This window comes from Bos javanicus, chromosome 7 (assembly GCF_032452875.1).
Source record: "Bos javanicus breed banteng chromosome 7, ARS-OSU_banteng_1.0, whole genome shotgun sequence".
In the NCBI taxonomy this organism is placed as follows: Eukaryota; Metazoa; Chordata; class Mammalia; order Artiodactyla; family Bovidae; genus Bos; species Bos javanicus.
The window spans coordinates 87,849,137-87,874,523 of NC_083874.1; the positions used below are offsets into that span (position 1 = coordinate 87,849,137).

Genomic DNA, 25,387 nt, shown 5'->3' on the forward strand with positions numbered 1-25,387 from the left:
TCATTTTCCTTGAAATTGTTCTTCTATGTTGAATTCAGGTTGGGTTAACAAAACTTTTGGTCACTAAGAAAGAATCATGTGGATATTCACTTTGTCTTAGTAATGAATAGGTAATGGTATAATGATCTGAACACCACAGGTATTAAATAAAGCTTCCTAACAGACTAATAGGTAATATCATTTTCATTTTGCTTTTTAATAGAAAGTATTTAATATATTATTTGAACATGGCAAAACTACTCACCGGTACCATATGTTGTTGAAATGGCTGATGGATATCCTCCCATCCCTTGTCCTGGTAAAGTAGGAGTTGCTACGGAAACCACTGGGGTAGCCAATGACTGAGCAGACTGGGAGTTATTTATCCTTTGATTCTTTTAAAGTAAATAAGAAGATATTATGGAATAGATTTTTTTTTAAACTTAAAAACACTAGATTTCAGTATTAGTTTTGCACATAAAGCGATAACTTGGTACAAATCTCATGAAATTAATCATTTAACATGTGTCTCTATGAACTCTGCCAACCCTATCATTTACAATCCTTCAAGAGACCAGCTGTTGCCATAGTAACCCATTACATCAGTATCTCCTAGGCAACTGAACTAGTAACAAGTACCATAGCTTTATTATGGGTAAAAACAGACTATGTTGAAAACTGATGAAATATGTATACTGTACTTCCATTGTTTCAGTTTTTATTCAAATGCAAATTGAAAAAAAATTAAAATCAACCACGGTGGTTTTTATGTTCAGTTGTATATATATCAAAGCAGATGGGTAGAGGGTTCATGCCATGTTTTGACCAGCAGGTGGTGCTCTGACCACTTTTTTTCAGATTCTTCTAAAACTTCCCTCCAACTAGATGGTAAAACAGCTAACGTGTATATTTAATTCCTTAGAGCAAGGAGATTAAAAATTCATATACACTTAAATATCGTGAGAATTTAATTCTTAGAAAAATAAGTATCTTTGTGGCTTTAAATAACTGAGGACATTTGTTTGTTACAATTGTACTATAAATTAAATCCAAAAATACACTGAAAACATGGGCCTTCACTTACAGAGGGTAAAACAGAAAAATAGATAACCTGGTATTTCACCTGTAAGTGATACTTGAAATGATTTCTAAATAATCAGTGTTGACACACACTAACTCCCCAAATCTCTCCATGTTACTGCTGCCACCTCTCGCCTAACGGCGGCTTTGGGTGTTTCCTGGCACGTAGCACTGAAGGGATGTGCCCTCACCACTTACCAAGAGCAGGTCGACATCCTCAGACTGAGAGCATGGGGAAGGAGTTTTATTAATTAGTGTCTGTAAATATTTATACTTGGGCAAAATCTTTTCAACAAAAGGAAAAGCATCTTCTGACAGGCATGACAGTTTAAACAGCTTTAAAACCCAGACTCTAAAGACAACTCCTTACAAAGATATTCTTTGTTTCCTTTAATGAGCGGTTTGTCTCCAACCTGAAGACAGTTTTCAGCACAGGTCAGGGTTTCAACCTTCATTATTTCACCACCACATTTTGAGAAAAAAAAAAAAAAAAAGATGGTACTTTGAAAGTGCACTTGCTGGAGGAAGGGGCAACTGCACGTAGCGAGCACTGACAGAGACCTGACCCACAGCTCATGGGATCCCTGGGAAAGCATCAGTTTTAAGGCACTTGGAATCAATCTGCTGATAGAGACAGCCTGCCATGCGTGGCCCAAACTGCTTGGTGATGGCCTGTGGGAGGTTTTATTTATTAGCCCCAGCCTTTTCCAAAGAGAATGTTGCATATTATGTGAATTTTGGGGGGTTGATATTCAAAATTAATCTGCACTGTGCCATAATAAACTAATCAGCTTGCAGGACCGTTTTACCCTGAAGCTTGCCACAGAGCAGAGAAAGAAAAAAAAAATGTGTTTGCAGAATGATCTAAATTTGTCTACTGAATCTTGGTTTTAAATGTTCTCTCGCTCTTAAGCAAAGCTAATTTGGAGAACATGGATGTGAGTCTCTTTGTTGTTGAATTTGGGCCCACAGATTTATCTTCACCTTAGTCCTTCAGACCCAGGAGAAGGAAAAATGATAGCTTCCAGGGATATTATTTATATTTCATATTTATTCTTATAAGTGTCACAACTTTTTTTTTTGATGGAAAATATAACCTTTGTTCTCAATTGCCTAGAATTTTAAGACAATTTGTTTTTGAGAGGTAATTACTGGCATTAAACACATATTTGGAAAGGAGAACTGAGGCACTGCACAGGCATGTGATGTATTAAACATTATCACTGCAATATACCTAAGAGAAGAAATGCCAATTAACGGGAGAGAGTTCATTTAGAAATTATGAAAAAGATTTTTCACTGTCAGCACCTTAAGAACATACTTATTTAGTTCAATCCTGTAAAAATCTTATGAAATACCTCACTCTGTGAGTTTGGTTCTACCATTGGTCAAATCATACATCCCATAAGCAGAGTACTAGGTAATGATTTTTTTTCTAATTATAAATTGGGGGCCTTAAAAGGAAATGTTTTCTTTGCCCCAGAACACCAGCCCGATAATGGAGTTTATTAGATGTTGGTTCTTTTTTTTTTTTTTCCCATGGAAAAGGGAAATGCAAACCAGTTACCAGAAATAAGAGCTAAATCCAAACAGGGCTGCAGCAACAGCACTGACATGTTGATTTTCTGGGAACATGCAAGTAACCCATCAAGTCAGACAAATACAAAAACAGCAAAACGTATACAAAACATTATCAACATTTATTTAACATGGAATTTCACATTACCACGGATGGCATTGTATTCTTGCTGCCTGGTGGAATAAGAACTCGGAGGTCTGGTTTACGGTTATTCATCCCTAAATTCATGGGGGGAGGAGATTTCGCTTGCATATTCTTGTTCAAGTTACCAGGTGAGACCAGCAGACCTGGTGAGTTTCGGGGATTGCCATACCCGTTCCCTGTTAAAAGAAAACAATGAGAGCACTCAGGAAAAAAAAAATCCGGACTCACGAAATGTTTCTAGAGCATACACTACATGAGACGATGAAGAAAGCATTAACAGGGTGAGACAATAACGTACATGCAAAGTTCACAGGATGACTGACAACCTCCTCAGGAGTAACCCAATCAGTTCTTTAAAATGCCGCTGAAGGAAGATTAAAAACTCCTAATGAGAAGAAACCTAAGAGACATCAACTTGTCCGGAAGCCAGCATATACTTTTATTTATTTTTTTTCTATTAGAAAAAAGTTGGGACGAAAGTCAAGACAGTCTTTCAGGGCCTAAGAAAAGCACCGAATTGGTCTTGAACTTTAATTGACTAGCTCAGCGGAGGCCTGGCTGGCATGACTCACTCTTTCGGTTCAACGATTTGGGTTTTATTTTGTGTGTCTGTGTGTCCTTAAGTGAAGAAAGGACACACCAGCGAGGCTATAGTTTCTAGGACATGCGGGAGGCGTAGCAGCCTCTCACACCCTTTGCTCTTCAGTTCCCCTTTTCTCTGAGCGATTTCTCCCTATGGCTTTTTTCTCTCTGGTCTGCTTCCCTCACGAGGCTCAGTGGACGAACCTGAAGCCCTGCTCTCTTGCTCACGGAGAACTTCAGAAAGCAGGCCTCCTCCTCAGGAGCTGAAAGGAGGGAGTGAGGCCTCCACTAAAGGGCTGATGCCCCGGGCACAGGAGTAGCCAGCGAGTGGGAACTGTCCTGAAAGGTTTTTCTTGGGTCTCTGATGTTTAGTTCTCCCCCTCCCATTAGCAGACAAACGGCTATCTGAAGGTGTCCATTTCTCAGAACTCAAAATACACTGGCCCGTGACCGGCAGAGGTGCAGAGGCAGCTGATGCAACCTGAGCTGAACCGGAAGTCCCTGTTTCCTCCACCGTCTCTGACTGGAGAATCGGAGAAACCACCCAGGCCAATTCAACAACCCTTGCTGGAAACCCAGACAGCTGTTTTCTGGGGCTCTCTAAAGGAGACAGTCAAACCTCATCGTTGCTGTCATCATTATCATTACGGCAAAACCCCAGCACCTATGACCCCAGGACGAATGATAACTGTGTGCTACTCTGTGGGGCAGCAGAGACAAGGCCCTGGGCCTCCAAGGCCCTTGCAGTCCTTTGTGGCAATCCGATACGGACGTGTACGGTACGTACACACCAAGATGGGGCAGCCTGGGGTGAGGTGCACAGAGGAATCCAGATTAAGGGCCACTCGTTTCCCAGCAGGGAAGAGATTATCCGAACGAGATTCACGGAAGAGGCAAGAACTGATGTGGGTCCTGAAAAAACAGAGGAGACAAAAAGATCTCTGGTCTTGTGACCGGGCACTAGGAAAGGGCCACTGTGGCGATTTACAGAGGACGGCCAGAGACTCTGTGAGGATCCCGGTGAGAAGGGAACCCATGAGAGAAGAGGCAGAGATTCTGAAGGAATATGGAGGGCTGGGCTGTGGAGCCCACTGGAGGTTAGCCTGTGAATTCCAGGCTTATGTGTCTTGGTTTTAAATGGTGGAAATGCAGACCCCTGAAGGCTGCAGAGCAGAGGGAACACAGGCCCTTAAGGGGACAGAGAGTTCTACTAGCATTGGAATATTTCAGGAAGGCCTGATAGTGTGATCCAGTCTGGAAATTTCTGTGATGACCCGAGATACAGTGAGGAATTAGGAAGGCAAAGCCCCAGTATATTTCAGGAGATATTTTTGGGCACATCTTTTGAATTAGAATCTATTTGAGGTACACTGTTTTGGCTTCCCAAGTAGCGCAGTGGTAAAGAATCTGCCCGCCAATGTAGGAGATGCAGGAGAGGTTTCAATCCCTGGGTCAGGAAGATCTCCTGGAGGAGGGCATGGCACCCCACTCCAGTATTCTTGCTTGGGAAATCCTATGGACAGAGGAGCCTGGCAGGCTACAGTTCATGGGGTTGCCAAGAGTCAGACATGACTGAGCATGCACACACACAACTTTAATAATGTTTAGAGCATACTGATTCTTCATATCCCTTTCATTTTACTTGTCTTATTTTATGCATGAATAAACAGGCTGAATGTATAACAAATAACTACAAGATTAAATCTGTCAATTGGATTATGCATAACATTCTCCACCTTACTGGAGGAAAAAACCCACAAAATAAAACAAACAATCCCCTCCTGGCAAAACGTATCAAGTATAAAGTAGCTGCTTAAGAAATGTTGGTTGAATTTGTATATAAGCTGCTCTTCTGTAATAAAACTTCCAGAAAATTAGCTATATTCTCTGAAGCCAACTAATGATGCCAAAAGCCGAGAAGAAATTTGCACAGTTAATTTGGACAGTTTTCTGTGGCAAAAGTGATTACAAGGAACAAACACATTTACCTTTTTTGGCTAGAAATACAGAGGGTATGTTCATGTAGAAAGACACTTGATAAGACAGAATGCTCAGAGGACTTTTATATTTAATGTGTCTTACTGAATCATTATTGTGACTATGCTAGGGCTTTCGCTTTAATTAATAGATTCCATGGGATAAAAACGGAGTGAGAAAACCGAGACAAAGTTTGCACTCTTCTTTCCTGTCAGCCGAAGCTCAGACTGACAGATATGCTGAATGCCTATGTCACTTATCTATTAAGCCTGTGTGAGATCTGGTTTAAATAAACAATCAAATGGAAAATTAGCTGGGTAATTTCAAAAGAAAGGGGGGGAAAAAAAGTCAGTTAAGCAGTGCAATGAAGCTTGAACAGATCAGAAGAAACTAAAACCCAGGCTTGGTAGATGCCGATACTGGTTTGCATGGAGGAGTTATTTTGCTAAAAGGAAGTAAAACCACTTTATGAAATGTGTTGTCCTGTGATATGACGAGCACTGGGCCAGTGTGCGAAAATGGAAATGCTGCATGAAGGCTCTGAGAAAAGCTTTTTTTTTATTAAGAAAAAAAATTTTTTTTCTAGAGTGAGTTCTGAGAAATTCCAACAAAGCCTTTTGCCCACATTTTAAACAATGATTTGGGGCAGCAGTAGGTGGGGGGCGGGGGGAGTAGATAAAAAGCAAACATATATTTTAGGTTTTCACCTAATAAATGCCTTAAAACTTAAAAAAAAAAAGATTTGAAAAGCATTCTATTTTTCCTCTTGGAATATTTCCTCTTGTTTGGAAATTATGCCATTTTAGAAGATTAGTCACATATTTTAAGGTGTTTACATACTGAAGGTAAAATATTTTGAACCACGATGACACTTCTTAAATTCATATTTTTAGAGCATAAAAGTTATTTTTGAGAACAAATAAATTCTGCCTTTTACCGGTGAATTTCTGCTGTTTTTAGCATATTGTGCCAGCTAGCATTTTGGAGCCATATAATAACCATTTCTGTTTCCAGCCACCAAGTTGTTATTCTTTTGGCATAATATAGATTCAGGAATGCGAGGCTGTGGATCCTAAACCAGTGATATAGAAACCTATCATTTGAAAATCAATGATGAATACATTCGTGCGGTTTACTGCTAAGAAGAGCCTGCATTTAAACCGGCTCGGAAACTGTGGCCTCCTCCTCACTCCGGGCGCTGTGGCCTTCTGTTGAGGCTGCTGTCTTACCTTAAGATAAATTCACCCAACGGAATGGTCTCTTTCAAAGTCAGGGTCGGGAGGTGGGAAATGCTACCCTTCAATAAACTTCTGAGATATAGATTCCACCTCTCTTCATGCTACGTTTGAAAATTACCCTCTGCCTGGGACGATGATCAATTTGGATGGGGCTGCATGCAGATGTCACATTCCTCTGACCACTTAAAAGCACAAAAATTATAAAGCACGAGTGAATGGATTTCCTGATTACAGATTATAAGAAAATGAAGAGCAGACCAACTTTAGAGTTCGCCTGTTTTATAGTTTCATTTGATAAAAAATATTGTTTCACATAAAATAATTTGAGCATTCACAATGTAATCTATATCAAGGATAATAGAAGCCACCTCGCTGGGTTACAAATTTCTAAATACTCATATTAAAACTAGTGTAAATATACAGAACTTCAAATGTAGTGTTAGCAGAAAAATTTTTTTTTCTCTCCAGTTAACTTGAAAACACTTGCTCTACTTATTTTTTTTTTTTTAATTGACTCCTATTTTAAGAAGTTGTAAATTCAAAGAACATATTTCTGGCTGATGATGTTGCGAGGAGGACACTTTGCCTTGTTTCAAAGAGCTCAGCTGAATGTGGAGCTCTCTTTGAGCCTGAAGTTCTGAAACTTTCTATTTGGATGTTTAGACATTATGAGTCTTTTCACTTCATTTTTTTCCTCCTAGACTTTAAATTATAAATACAAGCATATAAAACTAATCAGCACAAAACAGAAACTAGTTCTCATGGACCAAGGTTAACCTTTTTCATCGGCACCATTTTTTCTGTAGTCTCTCAAGTTGTCATCTTTTGACTGTTCCCCCCTGCCTCTTTCAACTCCATATCTAATTAGTTACCAAATCTTGTCAATTTTTCTTCAAAAAGGCCTCTTTCCATTTTCACTGCCACCATCCTACATTAAGGTTTCACTGCCATCTGCCTAGGTCTTTCCATAACCTGCTGTTTGGGTTCCTGGTCTCTAGTTGAAGGGTTTTTCAGCAGGCCTTACAATGATGGGCTGCAGGAAGATTGCTCCTTGAAGCTGTATGCAAACTTCCGTGCATATGTGTGATAATAAAGCTAATGTACACTCCCAAGATGTTCTATATAAAAAAATCTTTCTCCAATGCTGCTTCTCTCATGTTCCTTTTTATTTTATATTTTTTTAAAAATTTTATTTTTAAACTTTACAATATTGTATTGGTTTTGCCAAATATCGAAATGAATCCGCCACAGGTATACATGTGTTCCCCTCATGTTCCTTTTTCAGATCATACTTAACTCTAGTGGGTCAGTGCCCTGGCTTGGCTCTCAGAGCTGGACACAGTTTGACCTGCTCTGTGTATCTAACCTAACTTCCAATGGCCATGGCCAAACTCACTATCCTCTGAATACATCTGAGTCTGCTCTAGCAGGTCAGTAACTCGCAGTGTATGACTTCCTGTTCAACTCAAAATTCATTTTTAAGGATCAGCTAAGGCCCAGGGCTCTCATGATACCTTTCAGACAACCTTAATCCACCTTGAACTCACTCTCCCCCCAAATGCTGCGCAATTAGAGGCTAATACTACACAGAACACTCATCTATTACGTGTTTCAAATGCTCACAAAACACATAGACGATTATGCTGGAAAAATTAAAATTATTCAGAAATGGCACTACAAGTCATGAGGGAACACGGGATAAGAACTGAAAATGTAATGTGTAACTCGGTAATTTCAAACATCAAGGTGATGACCAAGTATACCGCTGAGACAAACTGCTTACCAACCACATAAGATAAAAATCAGAAAATCATGCAAGTGCCCACCTACTAAATTTGTTAATAGAGAGCTAACTGAAGCTTCTTTTTTCATCTGCTGCACCTGTTAATCATTTCCTAGCACATTACCTTAGTTAAATGTAAGCAGCAGAATCAAATAAAGTAGAACTTCCCCCTAATGAAGAAGAAAACTCGGAGATGCTGGATCTTTTCTTCCACACTGACAAGTGTCTACTGCCATGGGTTGTCTCTATGTCAAGATGAATTTCAGTAACAATTTACTCACACAGAACTTTCTACCAAAAGTTGGGCTGCATGCTTTCCTAGGAAAAAGAATGGTAGAAGGGTGGCAATTAAGAGTGCACTGGATTTTACTAGATGGTTCGGAGGAAGGCTTCCTGGAGGGAGGGAATTCATGATAGATCTCAGAGTCATGACTGTGTTTGAGAAGGATAAGGATTCCTGTGAAGGCGAAATATAGGTCATTTTAGGGGATGCAGTTTTCAGAAGCTGGGAAAGTAGGCTTGGCTAACACAAGCCTCTTGGGTCATGTTAACTTTAATACTGGAGACTTGATACTAAACTTTTACTAAACTTTATACCATAGATAAAGAACAGCCAAAGTTGTTTGTGAGTAGGAAGCGGCATCGTTAGCTGTGTGTCGAGGGAAAAGAGTGGCAGCAGAAAGGAGGCATTAAAGGGTGAGACTGTTGTGAGAGAGCTAGTTAGGACGCATCTGCCAGGGAGCACATGAGGAATGAGGTCTGAGTGAAGCGGCAGCCTTGCAAGATTTACAAGGCAGATGGGCGATGAGGACAAAGGCGGATTAAGCAGATAAATGCAGTTCCTCGTCATGAGGTCTCCATTAGAGTTTCTTCAACTATACTGCACCTTGGTTTTTCACACGCTAAGCAATGATTTCATTAGTGTGAGAGAAGCATAAAAGTCATCTGAATCAGAGACTCCCACGTACTCTCCCGAGGCAGCCATCACCAACACGACCACGCAGTATTAACAACGGCAAGCATTTTATATCGTATGAATGACCAAGCGCATTAACATCATGCAGCCACAGTAGGTACCCAGAACAGTACATGCGCCTATGCAGTGTGCTGGCTATTACACACGGATATAAAGCACCTTTCATCCTCACAACAACAACCCGGTGAGGTGCTAAGAGTATCCTTGGGTTACATAAATAGAAAGCTGAAGAACAGAAAGATCCCGTAACTTGCCCAACGGCAAACAGCTATCAATTGGTTAAGCCATGGTTTGAACCCAGCAGTATGTCCAGAGCCCACGCTCTGAAGCACAGCACAGACCTGCTCCTCCGAACGGGGGTGTACTCAGAGACTCTGAAAACCCTTCTCTATCCAATATCATCCTAAAATTCCAGGAACACGAAGAGAGGAAACAAAGTGGGAGACCAGGGACGTGAGACTCAAAGGGGCCCCTAAGGGTCTTCCCCGCTGGTCCAGAGGTTAACATGTCATGCTCCCAACGCAGGGGGCCCGGGGCCGATCCCTGGTTGGAGAACTCGATCCCACATGCTGGAACCAAGAGTTCGCCCGCCGAAACAAAGATTCTGCGGGCCACAACGAAGACCCGGCAGAGTCAAAATAAAACAAATATTTTTAAAAAAGGGGCCTCCTAAGTCAGAGGTGATGTGGAACATGGTCAATTTGGGCGTCAAAAATAGCAATTCTGGTTCAAAAGACACTGGACTTACATAAGGGGCAACGTTCCAAACCATGTTTCTAGTCTCCTTCTGGATAAATAAATATTTACAAATAGGAAATATTGGGTTTAGCTACACTAAATGCCAGAGAAGCTGTTTAACTTTCAGTGTGCTATTTTGAGTGGATGATTAAGTATGCTTTTAAAGGTAGATTCTGAAATATTTTAGTCAATAATCTTCTCCCCTGTAATACAGGGTAAAGATGTTTACCTACCAACCATCTATTTCAGAGACCAACTTCATCATCAAAACCACTCAACATGATAGGAAAATGCCCAGTATCTTATAGTATCCACTATTAGGTATCTAAAAAAGAATTTCTAACATATAGCTTATAGAAATTACTTTGTTTAGTACTTTGTTAATGGTATTTTATTTTTGGGAATTTGGAGCAAATTGCCACAGGAAAACATTAAGTTGAACATAGAGCTAAACCTCTGATGTATTGATTTTCTGTTTTTACTTCAGCCAAATGTTTTTCCCACTTAGGTTTTTTTTTTTTTTTTTTTCTTTCAACAGAACAATTCTGAAAACATTTACAGCATACAATCTTGTTAAACTAAAGATGTTACATATATAATAATGTTCACTGAAGTGAAAGTTGCTCAGTCGTGTCTGACTCTTTGTGACCCCATGGAATTATCCAGGCCAGAATACTGCAGTGGGTAGCCTTTCCCTTCTTCAGGGGATCTTCTCAACCCAAGAATCGAACCCAGGTCTCCTGCATTGCAGCTGGATTCTTTACCAGCTGAGTCACAAGGGAAGCCCAAGAATACTGGAGTGGGTAGCCTATCCCTTCTGCAGCAGATCTTCCTGACCCAGAAATCAAACTGGGGTCTCCTGCATTGCAGGCGGATTCTTTACTAACTGGGCTATTAAGGAAGCCCAATAATGTTCACTACTATCAATTACTTTTACATTTGACTTTTAAAAAGTTTTAAGTTAGTTTCCAATGTCAGGACATTGTTTTGTGTCGCAAATAAACCTACATCTTTTCATGAAATTTTAATTGTAAACAGTAAACTGGCTCATATAACCCACTGCTCTACTGTAAGAAAGACACCTAAAATAGTTTTTAGTGGAAAAAATTATGACCTTCTAGTCTTCAGTCTTACATTCACTTAGCCCTGAATGCTTGAAACGCTGTTAAAAGCAACAGCAACTCTAAGTTATCCAGCTGTTGTAAATCACAATCAGGTTTTTTTTTCTTTTTTTGGAGGGGAAAGGAGATCTTTTTCATGGGATGGCTCTAAGGGAAAAGGCAACCACAAAACATTTAGAGGTCAGAAATCTGGGAATAATGAAAATTTCAATATGCCTACTGCAGAATGGGGGCAAATCAGATTTCTGATTCTTATCCAGCTAAAGACTCCTGATTACAGATTCTTAAAAGTAAAAATCAAGTCTCCACTCTATCTGGGGGTTTCTTAGGGAAACAATATAATAATGCATAATGTCAGACTGAGAAGAAACTCCTGTGAAACCTCAGTGTCTTTTGTGGTGTATTCTTAGAAAAATACCCCAAGAATACACCCAAGCCAAGGCTATTCTTGGTTGTACCAGTTGGAGGGCAGCAGACATTCTAAAAAGAGACTAGTCTCTTTAGCTTGACTAGGTCACCCTGATGATGAACCAGACCTTCATGAATTTGCTATTGACCCTACTCGTCCTTGATGTCTCTTGGTTCTGTTTAGAATCTTTTGAGAAATTAACAGTCTATCTGCCAACTAGAACTTTAAACATTCAGCACATACAGTAGCCTCTGGATTGTGAGGCAGAGGTAAAGAAATTTTACTGGGTACTAAGTTATTCTTCCAAAGACTGGAGTCTGTGTCATAAAACAGGTTTGTGTTGGCAGACCACTCTCATTTCTTTCCTGAGAGTCATGTGGGTCAGGCATTCTCATCCCGATTTTTGACAGATGAGGAAACTGAGGTTCCGGGAGTTTCTAAGGCTTGTCAGTAAGTGGGAGAGCTTTGATTTGAATCCAAAGCACAAGCTGCTTGAACTACATTATTACCAAAGCCAGATGTTTCAGATTTAGAATGCATCCACGAATCTTCCCTTCTCTTAGAATAAAGGCTCCATTTGCAAATAAGAAAAAAGTTGACAATCTGATGTTTCCAGGGCACAAAGACACACAAAATATCGTTCTGTTCTGAGGATTGTCTTACTGAAGGGATAGTTTTTCATTGCACCATAAAAATGAGATGGAACCTTGCTATCTTAAAAAAAAAGTTCCATTTAACAATGAATGATAGATAGATTTATGACTCACTTAATTGTTCACTTCTTGCGATTTGGGGGCTGTCTCTTTGCTAAAAAATGAGGGGGTGTCTTCATTATTGACACAATTGCTCATTCTTTCAGTCATTTTTCTAAACAAAAATATTGAGACAGTTCAAATTAGAGAGAACGTGACAGAAGAGAAAGAATAATTACTTGTGGTTTTAACATTTACACAACTGCTGCAAACACATCAGAAGATGATAATGTTTGAGCGAAACGTGTTGCACTGCACTGCACTGCGCTCCCTTTCTGTCTGGGATTTATTAATATCTCCTCTCTACTCCCACCGTCTAGGGTAGGGGCTGTGGCAGGCATCTGTCTTGGTGAAGCCTAGTAGAGCACTACTCACACCCTGCACATTTCATAAATATTACTGGGACTAGATTAAACCAAGCTTTATTTTTTGCTTAGGAAGTCAAGAATATAGATAATTGTAATACTAACAAGAGCCAACATTTTTTAACAAGCACTTACTCTGGGGCAGAAAGCGTGCTCAATGCTGCCTTGTATCGAAGATCTCATTTAATTTTCACCACAATCCTGCAATGTGGGGATTCACTGACTTTCCAAGGACAACATCTTCCCTAAAGTAACTCGAACATCATGTATTTTTCTTGGTTATTTTATTATCCTGAATATCTGCCTCTAAAGTATTTTTTCCAAATTACTGCATGAGCAAAACTTTTGCTCCATGATTTTACAGTTTTCTCCGAGCTGCTTAATACCAAAGGTTTCCTTTACATGATTGCTATGTAAATTAATGTTATCATGTTTGAATAGGGAAATTGACCACATATTTAGATTTACTATTATTACCATGGGTTGCCCAGGTGGCTCAGTGGTAAAGAATTTGCCTGCCAATGCATGAGATGCAGGAGACTTAGGTTCGATTGATCCCTGGGACAGGAAGATCCCCTGGAGGAGGAAATGGCAACCCACTCCAGTATTCTTGCCTGGAAAATCCCACAGACAGAGGAGCCTGGTGGGCTACAGTCCATGGGATCACAAAGAGTAGGATATGACTGATAATATAATATTATTATATCATCATAACCTAATACAGCAGGGATTTTTTTCCCCATCTTACAGTACAAATACAGCAAACTAGTTCTTTGTCATAACTAGAGATTGTAAGTGGAGTCTAAGGTCAAAAAATTGTGAAAGGAAGGCATAGTGTTTAGTAAGACAGTTTACCAAGTAGATATTATGTTCAGTTACTATAGCTGAAATGGAGCAATAATGAATGAACTGAGTGAATCCTTAATGAACACATCTGCAGATGACAAATTGAACCTATTTATACAGGTTTTGGTACAATAGCTTCCTTTGTGTGCTGCTCAGTTGCTTCAGTCATGTACGACTCTCTGCAACTCTATGGACGATAGCCCGCCAGGCTCCTCTGTCCATGGATTCTCCAGGAAAGAATACTGGACTGCATTGCCATTCCCTCCTTCAGGGGATCCTCCCGATCCAGGGATCGAACCTGGGTCCCCTGCATCACAGGCAGATTCTTTACCTCTGAGCCACGAGGGAAGCCCCTGAGTTTCCTTTCACATAAACTAAAGGAATATATTTGATCTTTCAAATATGAGACTTTCATGACTGTACACTTAGAACTGAAATTCAAGTGAAACATACTATATAAGCCTAACTAAAATGTAAGACTGGCAAAGGTTTTTCTAAAAACAGCACATTATACTCTTGGCCGAAAGCCTTGAAGCCTCAAAAAGTCCCCGGTAGGTAAAACATTGATTTCCAAGAGGGGTTTTTTAACCACATCCCTCCGTCAGGATCTGCTGTCTATTGATGCAGTTTCATATCACTAATGATTTTGAAAAGAGCTTCTGTATTATCTCCAAATAAAATCTTATGGTGATGCCAAAAGCGGGAAAGACAGAAACCAACACTGTGCGAGGAAAAAAAAATGCTGAGAGAAAAAAGGCAAACTTTGACTAAAACTAATAATTTAGGGAGGAAATGTTACTGCGTGAATCAATATTAAAAAAGACCAAAATTTTATTATTAATCACACTCTTAGGTTAAATCAGTGGGATATGAGTGAAGAGACCAATTTTCACATTGCTTTACTGAATACAATAGAAAGGGGATAAAAAGGATCCAATTTGTGAGGTCAGAAATCACTGATATACAAAAGGCTCTAAAATCTGCTGAAACACTCTCTGGGGAAGTTACAATTTGAAATTTTGTTTTTCCTTCTGGAAATCAAAGTCCTTAAGAATTAGTTCAAACCAAAGGGGCTGAAAGTAGATGGTGTCCTGACTTAGCCTATAACATCCACTTGTCTTCTCTCACCTGCCTCTCTCATTTCAACATGGCCTCTACAGAACGGTGTCAAGGTATCACTTGATCTACAACCTGCCAGGGCTTGTATTTGGGAAGTGGACACTGATTTTCTTGGCAGTGGCTGATTATCACGTGCTGTAGGTTATCCAACTAGAGGACAGTATTTTTTTTTTTTTCTTTTAATAAATCTAGATAACCTTGGTTTGGGTTAAAAATATCACTGTCACTGAATTGCATAGATAGTAATAAAGCAATGCTTTTGGATCTTTATTTATGTTTTGGGTGAACTCCCAAGGTATAATTGAAAATGCGCTCAGAATTTTTATTGAGAACAACTGAAACTAACATAATACTGCAAAAGAATCCAACTGTTAACTTAGCTTTTATTCATAGGCTGCTTAACAAATTTTTAAAAAGTAATATAAAACTATATTTTTATACTAACAAAAAAGTTTTGTTTGAGAGTAACTAAATGGTAATCTCCTTTTCTTGAATATTGATTCTGAAGTTGTGTTTTGTTAGGCCAAAAAAAGGGAAACTTGTCAAAGCCAAATCTTTTAAACTGAATTTTTAACCACTTCTCATCGATATTTTAAATCATTGAGTAAGAACTGCAGAGTAGTCTACTTGGTAGATAAGAAAGTCAGCCAAGAAAATTTTGATAAGTATTTTCAAAAACAAATAGTTGTAAAGCAATGGTATTGGTATAGAATAATTAAACATTGTTATGAACTTTTCCTCTTCTCATTTAGTTCTATTTTATGATATGCTAAATTTTGCTTTTCCAATGCTAAATGAATTACAAAAATGTCATGTCGGTGAAAACTTTTATGATTATATGATCATAAAACATTACATGTAAATGGACCCTAAAGACTTTTGTGTCTTATCCCTAATGTGAGTACTACGTTCAGAAGTCCAAAGTCATGGCCCAAAGTATCGCCGGGTGGAGTCTTTTCAGAGTCTGGAAGCCAGGTCTCCTTCCTTAGCCACTGCTCAGTGTTTTATCCACAGCAGCACACTGCCGCTACCAAGTCTCCATGTATTTAGCTGATACAAATTAAGCATTCCAGAAGTGACAATGCTTGACAACCAAACGCATAAAATAGTAAACAATTAACAATCAAAATAAGGAAACAGCTGTTAGTTTCTTTTTATATAAAATTATCTCTAATTTACAATAAATGCCAATTAAAATTATTAACCAATATACATAAATATCCTTTGCCTTATTGTCAAATAGCTATGTAGACTGTACAATTCTCCTGACTTTTCAAAGAGATTCCTAAAGGATTTTCTTTCTGGTCCTCGACCACCCCCCTTTTTTTAAAAACATCTCAATCAGGAAACAGTACCTCCTTGAGCATACTGGTACTTTCCACTCAATAAAAAAGCAATCATGTCATGAAAACAAAGGGCACCAATAAGAAAATGAATAATCCAACATAAGGCACTGCTGTGCTAACGATTAAACCTGATGAATACAGAAACTCAACTGAACGTGATCGTACAATCATCTGTAAGCACTAAGAGCAGCATGTTAAAAGCTGAAATGTACAGAGATATGACAAAATGTAATTTTAAAAGCAATGACTTTCAAGTTTGGCTCTTGAAAGTAAAGGATTAAACCCTGGATGAATAACTGTCAACTGAAACCTACAAATGTCACTATTACTAACGTATTACAATGACTTGGTGTATATTTCCCTTACATCAAGAGTTCAACCCCATCCTCTTTCTTCTTTATCACCTCTCACCTTCATGTATGAAAGGACTTCAACTTAAGCAATAAGATGTTCATTATTTCAAGAAGAAACTTGTGATGGTCAGAGGTACCCGCCTATGTTTTACTTAGTGATATATATCAGCCCTTCAGGTTTTCCATTAGGTAAGTTAAAGTTTGTTTAAAACTTGACTGGTTAATAGTGCTCAGCCATTTAATCAAATAATGAATTCATTATTCATTATCTACAGTATCAGAAGATTATGTTATTTCTGTGAATTACAGATCAAGGGTATATCTTTTTATATGTAAAATTACATTATTTCTTTGAAGTATTTTTTCTTTTTTTCACATAAACAGTATAAAAAATTTATGTCTAGAAGATCAAATTTTCCTTTATTCGGCTAACACGGATTTACTGAATATCTGCCATGTCCTCGAGCTGGGAATACAAAGTGAAGAAGACAGTTTGCCTCCAGAGGGAAGTGTCCAGGAGACAGATGTATGACCAGATAATGCAATTACAATGCAAGGAGATAAACAATGTAGGCAAGAAAGGTGCCTAATTCCTTCTGGAAGAGTCAGGAAAGGATTTCCTGAATGGTTGAACTGAATTCTGCAGGAAGATAAGTAGTGCTCAGGAGCATGAAGTAGGAGAATGCTAAGAATGCTCACACAAAGGCAAGAAGCTGTGATGCTGCTTAGAAAGTGGAAGCACAATGCATTTAAGAACACGCACTCTGGAGACAGACTGCCTTGGGCCATTACTTAATTGCTCTGTGCCTTAGGTCCCCTGACTATAGAAAGGGCATAATATGAATATCTACATGAAAGGGCTGCTATGTAAATAAAAGTTTTTTTTGTAAATCACATAGTAAGAGTAATTTAGATGTTTGCTATTATTAGAGCTTGAGTGCAGGGTTCTTGATGCCAGTGGCAGAAGGTAAGAAGGTTGAAGACCAGAGAGTAGGGATGGGCCAGAGATAAGAGCATGCAAGCATGCTGTTGCTTCAGTCGTGTCTGACTCTTTGTGACCCTATGGACTGTTGCTGCCAGGCCCCTCTGTCCATGGGATTCTCCAGGCAAGAATACCGGAGTGGGTTGCCATGACCTCCTCCAGAGGATCTTCCCGACCCAGGGATCGAACCCCCAACCTTTTATGTCTCCTGCATTGCAGGCAGATTCTTTACCGCAGAGCCACGGGGAAAGGCCATAGAGATAAGAGGCTCATGGTTAATTCTGAAAGAGCTGGGAAATCATTGCTGGAATTTAAGCATCTGAATGAGGACCTACAATGAGTTTAAGGCTTTGATAAAGACTAATGGGGAGTCTGGAGTGGGATGCAATGTGAGGTCGGGAGATGAATTAGGGATCTTTGGAAATAGTTCTGGAGTGTTGCTATGAGCCTGAACCAGGGCAGTGAGATAGGAATGGAGAGAAATGGGGTAGATTTAGGAAATACCTTGGAGACATTTGGTAAGTTGGTAAGACCTGATGACTCAGTGGACGGTGGGATGAGGGAGAGGTATAGTGCAGGGAGTGAGTGGATGCAAAAGATGCTATACTTTATGATTGAGCTGAGAGGGAAGGATGCTTACTTCTTTGGTCTCTTAGTTTTAAAGAAATACAATAAATACTGAATTTACTTCCTTCCCTCGTGAGACTATACTCTTTTTGCAAGTTGAGATGAGTGGATACTGAAGAAAATTGGACTGAAATGGGTTTCCCAGGTGGAGGCTAGTGGTAAAGAACCCATCTGCCAATGCAGGAGACATACAAGATACGGGTTCAATCCCTGGAAGAAGACATAGCAACCCACTCCAGTATTCTTGCCTGGAAAATCCCCATGGACAGAGGAGCTTGACCGGCTACAGCCCATGAGGTTGCAGAGTCGGACACGACTGAAGCAACTGAGCACGCACAGACTGAAAAATATTTTAACTTAATTGAAGAGTCCTGCCACTTGACCTCAGAGTTTCTAACTTTATCTGAGACCTTGAATTTCAATGACAATATTCAAAATTTGGAAGGTATCTTTTGGCCGTTTTGCTTTAGTTTTCTTTTCTGAAAATGCAGAGACATTCTGACTGGCCTTGTTTCCTTGGGTGTTATATGATTCTCTGACATCAGCACCAATATATTCACTCTGACATTTGATACAGGCTGGTGTGAGCAAGAAGGGGCAGACGGCTGAGTCTGTGGGCAGGACATAGCAGCTAAGCTTAAGACTCAGTGGCATCTGCAACAGGTGTTCTGTGGAACCAGAGTTAGAAAGGGCTTCTTCCTCTATTTTTAAAAAGTGGGGAAGTAACTCTTTCATAACTATACAGAAACTGACTGTTATATGCTCCTCACTAAAAGATACAATCAAGATACAGTATTTATCATCATCAAGGTGGACCAACTAAGTGTTGTTTTTTTAACTTTCTTCCATTTTTGAAGTAAAAGATTCTTGAGTTATGGCAGAGGTCCTGAAGTTGGGGAATGAATTTGCTAAGCCTACAAGATTTTTTTTTTTTTTTAGTTCAATGACGCTATAGCCTATATATGGCTAACTTTTATGTTTACAAGATTGAGTGTCTTCTTTCTCCCTGGAGGGCCATTTAACTTAGTGGACTGTCAGGGAATTGACAATGACAGCATAATTGAACAACGCTTATTTTCAATATAGAATTCTAAAGCATTTTAGCTATTAGGCAGTAACAAGAGGCCACGTCATCAAAGATGAGTACCCGTTCCCCAACTCCACATGTTTTTCCTATTAACTTTCATCACTGTTATTAGCTGTTCTCATACAAGCAAGCAAACTGATGCATCAAGATACTGGATAAAATATCGTAATATCTAAACTACTCTTATTTACCTTTTTATTGGACTTTGAGACAAACCAGTTTTCAGCCCCACCACTCCCTCTAGCCATAGTGTCTGGCAGAGACTTGAATCCAAGACACAGTGGTCTAGTTTTGGTCTATAATTTTCAGGCTACAAATCCTGAGGTTTTTTTTTTTTTTTTTTGAGGGGAAAAAAAAGAGCCCTTTGTTTCAATATCCAGCAAAATAGTATATTCAGTCTAGTCACTAATCTGACTACCTAATCCTTAACAGCTAGATAAAAAAGGAAGTCAGGACCATTGATTCTGTTTGTTAATCCACTAGTTCCTACACTTTTTCTTCATTACTTACTGCATTAGTGAAGAGCCAATATCAGAAATAAGAAACATGACTCCCAAATGGACATATTTATAAACATGTTTCTATATGCAATTTTTAATCTTCTTTCTTATAATTAACAGCCTATTATAGTTGAACCTGGCAAAATATTTTAATTTGGCTGTCAATAGATAGTTCAATAAACTTGAATGTTATTGATATTTAAAACATAACCTTGTGTTATCATGCCTGCCTCCTGCTATTTTAAATGTACAGTATGTTCTACTGCAGGAATTACCATGGTTACTTGTTATGCCAATAGTGAACTGCAGTGAGCATTAGAAAGTATTGTGCTGTCTTACCTCTGCATTGGAAATGACATTGACATCTCAGTAATCACAATAATATGAATTAACATGGGACCCTGGAGAAATGTGACTATGAGACCAATTGGCCATAATGCAAGAAGTTCTTAAAGAGCTGACCTGTATTTAATGTGCTTTTATGAGAGGTACACTGTGTTTATATTCTCCAAGAACTCATTTTAATCCCAAATGTGGTTTTATTTTATTAACAGTTTTGTTGAATGGTTATAATCTCACTCCTTCCTTTTCTTTACATATTCTCCTTTAGAAGTAAACAGGCGTTCAGTACTTTGTGTAGAAAGTGATTCACATTTAATGTGAAATAGTCTACAAAGGACGTGACTTGCAAGGTTTGCTAAAGGTACTCTGGCGGCCACCAGAGATGGTACCTAGGATTAAACTGATTTGATCAGAACTCCCAATTCTGATTATGTTGACTAGCTGAAGCTGTATTATGGAAAGGTCTACTTAATAAACAGTCATCTCTGAGTTACTATCCAAGCACTCCTGCTTCATCAAAATGCTTTAGAAATTCTTGGGGCCATTTTGCCATGAGTCTCCCTGATCTCTCAGCTTTATTGAAAAGACTTACTTCTGCAGATCACCAAGTACAGGACTGCTCAAGAATGACACGCACTCCAGTCCTGGGGCCTCCACTCACCTGCACTGGTGCCTGCACCGGACGTGAGGTCTCCACCCATCAGACCACCTGTGGACGAAAGAGGAAGATCAAAAGGAGAACGGCTAACGGCCCACGGGACAGCACGCTGTACCTCTAGCAACTGTGGTATTCTTAGGATTCTCCCAAGAGTCCTACATTTGTCAAGTGTTACCCAGGTCAGATGGCTGACATTTGTTTTACTGTGACATGCTGTGCTCAAACACTAAAAATACATTCCATCATTGATATTTTGCAGCATCTTTTTACCTAAGAAAGATTATCTTTAAAAAAAATCTAGTCAAAAAATCTAGTCTTTGAATGGTCTCTAAATGTTTACTGTATTTTTACATTTAGTTTTCCTAAGATTGCATTTTCTAGAAAGTGAAGAGTAAAGTTTATTATACGCTCAAATAACCATATATCTGATGCTTAATTTTTTGTAAATATATTTTATACAATTAATTCTGTGCAATGCTAATTGCCTAGCACTTTGGTCATTTCATGAATATTCTAAAAGTGAATGACCTCCTTTACTACCTGAATCTTACTAATACAATAAGACAGGCTTTACTGGCCACAAATTTAGAGACATATGTTTATTCACTGGCACTGGCAACCCACTCCAGTATTCTTGACTGGAAACTCCCATGGACAGAGGAGCCTGGTAGGCTGCAGTCCATGGGGTCACAAAGAGTTGGACGCAACTGAGTGACTTCACTTTCACTTTTCACTTTCATGTATTGGAGAGGGAAATGGCAACCCACTCCAGTGTTCTTGCCTGGAGAATCCCAGGGACGGGGGAGCCTAGTGGGCTGCCGTTTATGGGGTTGCACAGAGTCAGACACAACTGACGTGACTTAGCAGCAGCAGCAGCTTAAGAAAGCAGGTTAAAATTTGGCAATCTTCATTTATGGGAGTTGGGATGTTTCAAAAAGATACTGAATATAATAATTAGTTTTACTTTTTAAGAAACAAAATTTAGCTAAAAGAATACAATATCAGCGAGATTATTTTCTAATTGCTATTATTATTATTTGGTACTGGGTTTGGAATTAGAAGAAAATGTTCATTACATTTTAGGAAAGAGTTTATTATTTCCAACCAAATAAATATTTTGGAAATAAACCACAAGATTTTTTTAAAAAATAAATGAGTGTGAGTTCATCAAATAGGAAATTCAACAGCATTTGAGTATGATCTAAAAGGAAATGCTTATGAAAAATTTCAACATATTCAGAAGTAGGGATAAAAGCATAAGTCCTTTATACATATCTCTCAGATTTAAGATTTATGAAGATTTTTTTTAACGTGGCTGATTGTATCCTGTACATGAAGTTTCTGTACTAAAAAGTAATACACATTTAATTCTAAGGCAGATATAAGTATTCTGAAGGAAAAATTCTTCTGTGGATAAATTACTTTTAATAAAAAGTATGTCTAAGACATATTAAAATTCCCTATTAAGTGCTTTTTAAGAAATAAAATGTAAATGTATAATGATTGGCTGTATACAATTTAGAAATTCAATTTTGGTGCTTATTTTAGAAATATGAAGGATTTATTCAGTATTTACTGAGTTCCTACCGTGACCCTGACAAGCAAGAGGACATTCTTTCCTTCAAGGTCGTGTAAGACCAGTGGGGAAATGGACCCACATTCAATACAGTGAATCATACCGTGTATCGCTTGATCTGAGTTCTAAGAATGGCCAAACTTTTCCTGAGCAAAGATTTCTTTTCTCTGAGACACTGTGAATTGTATAACCATAAGAATCTCCTGGAAGTATAGACACAAATTTATGGCAGTTGTGTATGTCCTTCATTTCTGACTTAGTTTTGTTTTTAATTCACAGTTCTTATAAATTATGCTGTATCACCACATTTATTCTCTGCCTTAAGTCCTCTGTGCTATAAGTTACTGGATTGATAAATTAAAAAATGACCAAAATAATAAATAACTAAAGGAGATAAATGCTATCAAGGGACACAAGAGAAAGTTTCATAGAAAAGGTGATATCTGGCTAGAGGTAAGAGAGAAAATGGCATTTTAGGCAAGAGAAGAGGAGAAGCAAAAGCATGGAGACAAGTGTTCTCTTTGAGAAAGTATGCGGTTAAAATACAGCCACCTGAGGAGAAGGGTGATGGGCTAAACATATAAACATAAGCAGATCATGAAAGATTTTGAAAGACAGGCTAACAGGGTTAGGTTTTTATCATGTGCAAGACCTAGATGGGGATGGGTATTAAGCGATGAAGGAACGTAACAAGTGGAAAGCTGGAACGCTCAGTGTCTTGTAGGTAAAACAGCCTTCTTTGCCAAGGGTGCTCCTTCCAATGATTTGCCACTGTTGCGTTATTATGAGGACATACCTGTGTTACCTGCACTTGGAGGTCGATGTGTTACACCAGGAGACATACTATTCCTCTGCAGAGAAGGGTGGGCCAGTGGCAAAAGGTTGGGGTTTCCCAGTGAGCTGACGGGGTTGCTGTATACCAAACTGTTGTGGCTGGACACTGGGATGGAGACTGGCATCTCAAAGTTGGGAGGTGGAACAGCCTGTAGGAGCAAGAAAAACAAGCATGGGTAAAAGAAATGAAGAGAAACACAGTCCAGTACAGAGAGCCTTACTTCCCCAAGGAAAGTTTCAAATTCCAGACTGCTTGGTGTCTAGAAGATCATTGGGAAGAGCTCTCAAGATGTTCAGATCGTAAACTGATTTCTTTAATGTGCTTAGAACTGTTTCTTTGCAACTATTAGAAAACGTTTCACTTTTGTTTAAAACAAAGCCCCATTTCATTAGACTCCATTGTCTTTGAATTGCATTCTATTAAGTGGTAATTGTTCATTTCTGATATCTGAATCTGGTGCCAGAAATGACTGCAAGATCAAAGGTACATGACTGTGATGACTTCACAGAGAAAAAGGATTAAAATGCACACTTGAGCCTGTGGTTTAATTGCTTATTGAAGCATATTTATGCAGACATTTAATGATATAAAATCATCTCCGGGCGTGTGAATAGCATATATATTTTAATTATTATATTAAAAGTCTGTCTTTTGAAAGTAACTCTAAAGATAATCGACATTTTAAGACACAGGGTTCAACAGAGCATGTATCATTCAATAATTCATATTTTAAAATGATAGTTCAGAATATACATCATACTTCACCTTTTGGGATATACTGACATTGACAAATGGCAAGACCTGTATCTCCAATGAGAGAGTTGCAAACATTTAGTGACCTGTGTGGATGTCTAATTAGAGTACTTCAGGCCCCAATTATTGATTTTTTGGTATTATTTTGTAATATAACCCACACATGCTTATTTTTCTGCTTGCATTTGCTAGATAACCATAGTTGAAATATCCTCCCCTCCTCCTTTTTTTTCATTTTTAACATTATAAATGAAAATACTGTTTGAATATATTGCCAGAGGACTCATGGTGTCAGAGTATGCAGCATTCTTAATATAAAATGGATATATGTGTGTATGTGTATATGTGTGGATCTAGTATGTATTATTAGGGTTTACATAGAAGATTCCCTCAGGGAGTCTCTAATAACCCACTGTACAAATTTAAATGCATATGTGCCTGTGGCTCAAAGTCTTCTCTTTTTACTATTTTTTTCTGTAATCCTAACATCAAGTTTTTTTTCTTTTTCTTTATTTCTTGTTGATTGGCTGGCCTGCATCACATGTTGTGCTCTGCAGCAGTTCTCTGTTTATCCTGGTGATAATTACAACACTGTCCTCTTTCTCTGCTTCTGCTCCCTTATTCTTTACTTTTCCTATTTTTCTTTTCTTCCCTGATCTGGACATGGCAATACAGATAAGAACAAATGTGTCATTAACTCTTTTCATTTACATATCTTTGATCCGTTATTGATTTGGGTGAAATAAAGTATACAAGTATTATACTAACACAGATTTTATTAAGCTTTATCTGTTATAAACAGGGTAACAAAAATAATTTTGGATAAACACCATGATATGATTGAATATGAATGTTTGATAAGACATCAAAGAATGATTATGTTCCCCGACTCCCAAAGCCCTTAAACAACAAAAAAATATTGGTGTATGCTGTAAAATAAATGTCTATAGAGTTAATAAAATAATGCATTCCCTTATTAAAAGGTCAAATGAGAATTACTCTAGCATACTTGAGAAAACAAAGTAAGCTTCCAGGACTTCTCCATTTACCCCGACCCCCTCTCCACTGCTCTGGGCCCAGGAGGCTGATGTCCCAGACTGCATCCAGCACAATCCCCTGGCCCTCCGGCTTCACCTGGGCCAACGAAGGCACCGGCAGAAGTACAGACAGTCAGAGAAGAGAGGTCCGGATATATCTGCCCTCTTGCCGGGCCAGGGGACGGCAGAGGCTGCCTTCCCCTAGTGAACAGCACACCTCCTTTTTTGGTCCTCTTTCCAGTGACATAGATCTTACTGTGCTCTGATAAATTCTCCCTCCTCTTGCTCGTTCAGACCTACGTATGGTAACAGCTTCCAGGTTGGAAGCCCTACTGTCCTTCACTATTTCTTGAGTTTACCTGATCTCTCAGTTCGGTTCAGTCGCTCAGTCGTGTCTGACTCCTTGCGACCCCATGGACTGCAGCGTGCCTGATCTCTACTCATCTGTAAATAGACCCTTTACTAAACTCTCTTCCATTACCCTTCTGAGTTTGCCATCTGTTTTCCACTAGATCCACAGTAGTAACTCTAGATCTAGAACTGTGGTACGTTTTGCAGGTGGACTATCTCCTTAGGGGGCATTCTGGAAACTTGTGGGTGTCA

At 38.8% G+C, this 25,387-nt stretch overlaps 1 protein-coding gene across 13 annotated transcripts in view; it reads right to left on the reverse strand.

The window, feature by feature from the left end:
* The window catches only part of MEF2C (myocyte enhancer factor 2C), a 179,066-nt gene that overhangs the window by 11,926 nt on the left and 141,753 nt on the right, over window positions 1-25,387 (reverse strand). For 9 of the 13 annotated variants that reach the window (XM_061424363.1, XM_061424368.1, XM_061424365.1 and 6 more), the window contains 4 exons: window positions 22,956-23,142; window positions 20,587-20,634; window positions 2,786-2,958; window positions 245-374 (listed from right to left, as the gene is read on the reverse strand). In XM_061424363.1, coding sequence (XP_061280347.1) covers window positions 245-374; window positions 2,786-2,958; window positions 20,587-20,634; window positions 22,956-23,142 — 538 coding nt within the window. Of the gene's footprint in view, window positions 1-244; window positions 375-1,257; window positions 1,282-2,785; window positions 2,959-20,586; window positions 20,635-22,955; window positions 23,143-25,387 lie in introns of all 13 variants that reach the window. The other 4 variants (XM_061424369.1, XM_061424370.1, XM_061424360.1 and 1 more) reach the window with 1 other exon arrangement.